At 52.1% G+C, this 5,446-nt stretch overlaps 1 protein-coding gene across 2 annotated transcripts; it reads left to right on the top strand.

The window, feature by feature from the left end:
* Positions 1 to 586: 586 nt before the first annotated feature.
* Positions 587 to 4,585, top strand: LOC117724200 (H-2 class I histocompatibility antigen, D-B alpha chain-like). Of its 2 annotated transcripts, XM_034523887.2 has the most exons (7): positions 587 to 706; positions 906 to 1,175; positions 1,312 to 1,587; positions 3,139 to 3,414; positions 3,542 to 3,658; positions 3,838 to 3,870; positions 4,262 to 4,585. In XM_034523887.2, exons 1-7 carry the CDS (start codon positions 643 to 645, stop codon positions 4,264 to 4,266), a joined length of 1,041 nt encoding a protein of 346 aa, XP_034379778.1. In that variant the 5' UTR covers positions 587 to 642; the 3' UTR covers positions 4,267 to 4,585. The 2 variants fall into 2 exon arrangements, with proteins under 2 accessions (XP_034379778.1, XP_076772959.1); XM_076916844.1 differs by lacking the exons at positions 3,542 to 3,658; positions 3,838 to 3,870; positions 4,262 to 4,585 and having other exon boundaries at positions 1,746 to 3,210.
* Positions 4,586 to 5,446: the final 861 nt, after the last annotated feature.

The raw sequence follows: 5,446 nt of genomic DNA, 5'->3' as shown, positions 1-5,446 counted from the left end.
AGACAGATCCTGGGGCACAAGGCAATATTTCCTCTTTATGGATAAGATTCCTGCACTCAGACTTGACAGAGTGAGCCACTCTCTGCAAGTGAACACTGGACCAGGTCTCTGTGGGGTCCATGTGGGACTTGCAGCCCAGTGCCTCTGCTTTCAGGTGAAGAATCTCCCCAGGGCATCCCCAACTTCTTGTGTTGAAATTGTATTCCCGGAAGTGGATTTTCTTCTAGAATACTCCAGGGTCTGACATCTGAAGAGAAGAAGGAAGAGGAAGGGTGGAGGAGAGGACACAGAGTCTGGCCTGCAGGTCTCTCCTGGTGTCCAGACAGCTCCTGGGTCAGAACTCGGAGACACCATGACAAAACACCACTCTGTCCTCAGCACAGGGTTTAGGCAAAGTCTTAGTCTCCAGTCGGTGAGGTCAGGGGTAGGGAAGCCCAGGGCTGGGGTGTCCCCATCGCCCCAGTTTCACTTCTATGTTTAACCTGGGTCAGGTTCTTCTGCCCGGACACTGATGACGCGCGGGCAGGTCTCACCCCCATTGGGTGGAGCGATCCCGAGGAACCAATCAGCGTCGCTACGGGCACTGGTTATAAAGTCCAAGGAGCCTGTGGGACTCGGAGGCCCCGGATCCCAGATGGGGCGATGGGGCCGCGCACGCTGCTCCTGCTGCTGGCTGCCGCCCTGGCCCCGACCCAGACCCGCGCGGGTGAGTGCAGGGTCGGGAGGGAAAAGGGCTCTGCGCGGAGGGCGGGGGTGGCACTGGGGAAGCCGCGTCGCCCACCGGACCCTCAACCCCTTCTCCACCCGCGTCCCGAGCTCAGGCGCCCTGCTCCCCTCCCGGCCCGCGCACCCGCCCGGCGTCCCGGGAGAAGTTCGGAGTCTCACTGCAAGACCTCCTCCCCCAGGCTCACACTCGCTGCGGTTTTTCAAAACCGCGGTGTCCCCGCCCGGTCTCGAGAAGCCCCGGTTCATCGCTGTCGGCTACGTGGACGACACACAGTTCGTGCGCTTCGACAGCGACGCGGAGAATCCGAGGATGGAGCCGCGCGCGCCATGGATGGAGCAGGAGGGGCTGGAGTATTGGGAGCGGGAGACACAGATCTCCAAGAATGATGAGCAGACTTTACAAGGGAACCTGAGGATCCTGCTTGGCAACTACAACCAGAGCGAGGGCGGTGAGTGACCCTCGACCCGGGGGGCAGAACCGACCCTGGACAGGTTTTCCTTTCAATTTGGAGAAGTTCGCGGGTGGACGGGGCAGGGCCGTGTGGGTGGTACCGGGTGGGCGGGGCTGACCGCGGGGTCCCGCAGACTCTCACACCATACAGGTGATGAAAGGCTGTGAAGTGGGGTCGGACGGGAGCCTCCTCCGTGGGTACTGGCAGGTCGCCTACGACGGCCGTGATTACATCGCCCTGAATGAAGACCTGAAAACGTGGACAGCGGCGGACATGGCGGCGCAGATCAAGGGACGCAAGTGGGAGCTGACTGGTGAAGCAGAGAGAGACAGGGCCTACCTGGAGGGCGAGTGCGTGGAGTCACTCTTCAGACACCTGGAGCGCGGGAAGGAGACGCTGCTGCGCACAGGTGCAGGGCCGCGGGCAGCTCCTCCCTCTGCCCTCGGGCTGGGGCTCAGTTCTGGGGAAGAAGAAACCCTCAGCTGGGGTGATGCCCCTGTCTCAGAGGGGAGAGAGTGTCCCTGGGTCTCCTGATCCTCATCACAATGACTGCACTGACTCTCCCAGGGCTCAGCCTTCTCCCTGGACAGTTCCCAGTCTGTCTCAGGAGGGAAGGAGAGAATTTCCTGACAGAACAGCAGGGGCTCCCTGCTGTCAGCCATGGCCTCTCCCAGGCCTGGTTCTCCGCCCACACCCACTGTCTGTGGACACCGAATCCTGTGAAGCTGAGTGTGTCAGCACTTACACCTCAAGACCGGAAGTGTACACCTCAGGACCGGAAGTCTCATTTACCTGATTGGAGTCATGGGCTCTCCTACATTAGGATGGTTCACCAAATTTCTAGAACTTTCCAAAGAACACAATCTCGCAGATCCCTCCCTGTCTGTGGTGTTTGCATGGCTTCAACAACACAATTCTATCTATTCCTACAGTGGTGAATGGTCACATAAGCCCTGATGGGGTACCCTGGAGGAATAGAAATTGTGAGGGGTTTTTTTCTCTGTTTCTTTCTTCTTTTCTTCTCTTTCTGTTTTTAAAAGGCATTATTTTGCTTCTGGTCAGTTTTTGTCTGCACTGGAGTGATCCTGTTTCTCCATGCCCTTGTATTATCATTTGTATCAGTCTCCACAGGTGCCAAGGGAGACTGCTAACGTGGATAATTAGACAAGTTAAATCGGGGTTCTCATTAAAGGAGAGATTCTTGTGAGCTTACACTATTTCCTGTCAGAACTAAACATCCAGAAGCCTCCTGTTCTTCCTCTGCCCCACAAGTTACAGTGCTCCCCCTAGTGAATCAGGAATTGGACTTTCTGAGAGACAGGGTCTTCTGCAATCCAGGGCTGGAGTGAGAGGGAAGATCCACACACCCTGTGAGCCTGCTGTGTTCCTGTGAGTGCTGCACTGGGGTCCACAGCACACTCCAGGGATCCTGTGTAACACACCTGTACCTTGTCTCTCAGAGGCAGGGTCTGGGAGTCATTTTCTCTGGCTGAGTGTCAGAGGTTCACCACATTTCTGCTACACACTTTGTGATGGCTGTTCACTAGGACTGACAGTTATGCTGGTCAGCAAGATGACCACAGTGGTTGAGTCTCAGTGGTGGCAGACTACCAGCAGCACATAGCTCTAATTTCTGATTTTGATATGAACTCAAGTACATATTAAACTACTTATTTCCCATTCTGTGTTCCATTCTTTGACTTCCTATCTCATGCTGTAGAACATCACATAAGGACGGCCATGTTGACCCACTGGCTCATGTGGACTCACTTTTAGCTTCTGAGTCTCCCAGAAAAATGTGCAGTTCTGTGCTGAGGAGACGAGTTTTACCTATTGGTCATTAGTGACAGTTGAAGTGTCAAGTAGACACATAGTTCAGTGTCATCATTGATTTAACTGTGTCTTGTGTACATTTGTTTGCCTTGTTAATTGTGGGATTTCTTGAATCTTCCCCACACAGATCCCCCAAAGGCACATGTAGCCCATCACCCCAGATCTGAAGGTGAAGTCACTCTGAGGTGCTGGGCTATGGGCTTCTACCCTGCTGACATCACCCTGACCTGGCAGTTGAATGGGGAGGACATGACCCAGGACATGGAGTTTGTAGAGACCAGGCCTTCAGGAGATGGAACCTTCCAGAAGTGGGCATCTGTGGTGGTACCTCTTGGGAAGAAGCAGAATTACACATGCCATGTGCAACATGAGGGGCTGCCTGAGCCCCTCACCCTGAGATGGGGTAAGGAGAATATGGCTTCAGAGTTGGGATTAGGGAAAGCTAGAGGCTTCTGCAGACCCTGAGCTGGTCAGGGCTGAGAGCTGGGGTCATGACTCTCACCTTCATTTCCTGTCCCTGTCCTTCCCAGAGCCTCCTCCATCCACTGACTCTAACATGGTGATCATTGCTGTTCTGGTTGTCCTTGGAGCTGTGGCCATCATTGGAGCTGTGGTGGCTTTTGTGATGATAAGGATGAGAAACGGAGGTAGGAAATAGCAGGGTCTGAGTTTTCTCTCAGCCTCCTTTAGAAGTGTGCTCTGCTCATTAATGGGAAACACGTCCACACTGGGCATTGCTGCTGTCTCCAACTGGGTCTACTGTCAGTTCTGGGAACTTCCTAGTGTCAAGATCTTCCTTGAACTCTCACAGCTTTTCTTCTCACAGGTGGAAGAGGAGGAGACTATGCCCCAGCTCCAGGTTAGTGGGGGGAGGGGGAGGAATCGGGAATGTCCTGAGGCCATTGGAGTGAAACCGGGAGCTCTGGGAATCCATAATAGCTCCTCTAGAGAAATCTGTAGGTTTCATTTGTACCTTTGATTTGAATACATACACATACACATACACATACACATACACATACACATACACATACACATACACATACATTTGTTTTGATTTACCCTAGGCAGGGACAGCTCTGAGATCTCTGATATGTCTCTCCCAGATTGTAAAGGTGACACTCTGGGGCCTGACTGGGGAGGGGCAATGTAGACATGATTGAGTTTTAGGGACTCCCAGAATCTCTTGTGAGTGGTGGGTTCTTGGTATGTTGACTTCACAGTGATGGTTCATGACTCTCATTCTCTAGCATGAAGAAAGCAGCCTGGAATGGACTATGTGACAGACAGTGTGTTCAGGTCTTTCCTGTGTCCAGAGCCCTCAGTTTTCTTTAGACAACAGTGTCAAGTGTTCCCTGTGATCCTCTGGGCTCAATGTGAAGAACTGTGGAGCCCAGTCCACCCCTGCAAAAGACTCTGTTCCTGCACTGCCTGTGTTCCTTTCCACAGCCAACCTTCCTGATTTAGCCAAGCACTGGGGGACACCTGCATCCTGTCAGCTCCATGCTGCCCTGAGCTGCAGCTTCTCACTTCCACACTGAGAATAAAAATCTGAATGTGAACTTTATTGTTAACATCTTGACTTGAGAGTTGATTGTTTGTTGATTTCATGGATTAAGAATACTTAGAGGTTTTTTTTTTTTTTTTTTAAGAAATAAATAGCAGTTGGAGAACCTTCCAGAGTCTGTGTCCCTAAGCTGTGTGTATCTCTTGGGACAGGATGAGGCTGTGGGAGCTGAGTGTGATCAGGACTGTGCCCAGGTGGGTTCAGTCCACTGTTATGTTTGATGGGGTCACTCCTGGGCTGTGTCACCTCTGGCTCTGCTCTCTCCATCACTATGAAGCACATGCTGAGAGTCTGTGATCACAAGGACACAGGGATGAGAGATGAACAGACAGATCACATCCTACACTAATGATGCAGTCTTGAAGCTGCCCTGGGTACTCCCTGTAGCCATGCTACTGTGGTGACTTCTGCTTCTCTTTCTTTCCAGTATCTTTTCCAGGGTTCTCAGGTCTAGGATGTGGTTTTCTGTTGCGGGGGGATATTTAAAGCGGTGGCATTCAATTGGGCTTTTCTTAATCAGCAGCCATGTTCCTGACTAGCCTAGGTTGTGGCCACTAGCAGAGGCGGCATATCGCCGCTGCTCAGTTCAACGATACGCCAGTGTGGGAGATGGCTCTGCCAGTCTTCTGCCAATCCTTATTTAGGGAAATAAGGACTCTGAGACTTATATATGCTAATGCTTTGGTCAAATACCTCAGGCTGGCTCCCTGGCTAGGTCACAATATATAATCCCATTTATTTGACACTATTTTCTGCCATGTGGATAGCTACTGCTCCTCTGCTTCATGTGTCTGTCTTCTTCAGTGTCCTGGGACAGATTTTCTGCTTTCCTGACCAATATTTATAACTACCTTCCTCTATTACCCAT

Source organism: Arvicanthis niloticus, chromosome 20 (genome assembly GCF_011762505.2).
Source record: "Arvicanthis niloticus isolate mArvNil1 chromosome 20, mArvNil1.pat.X, whole genome shotgun sequence".
NCBI classification, from domain to species: Eukaryota; Metazoa; Chordata; class Mammalia; order Rodentia; family Muridae; genus Arvicanthis; species Arvicanthis niloticus.
The sequence above is the reverse complement of the archived record's forward strand: the minus strand, read 5'-3'. Positions and strand labels throughout refer to the sequence as shown.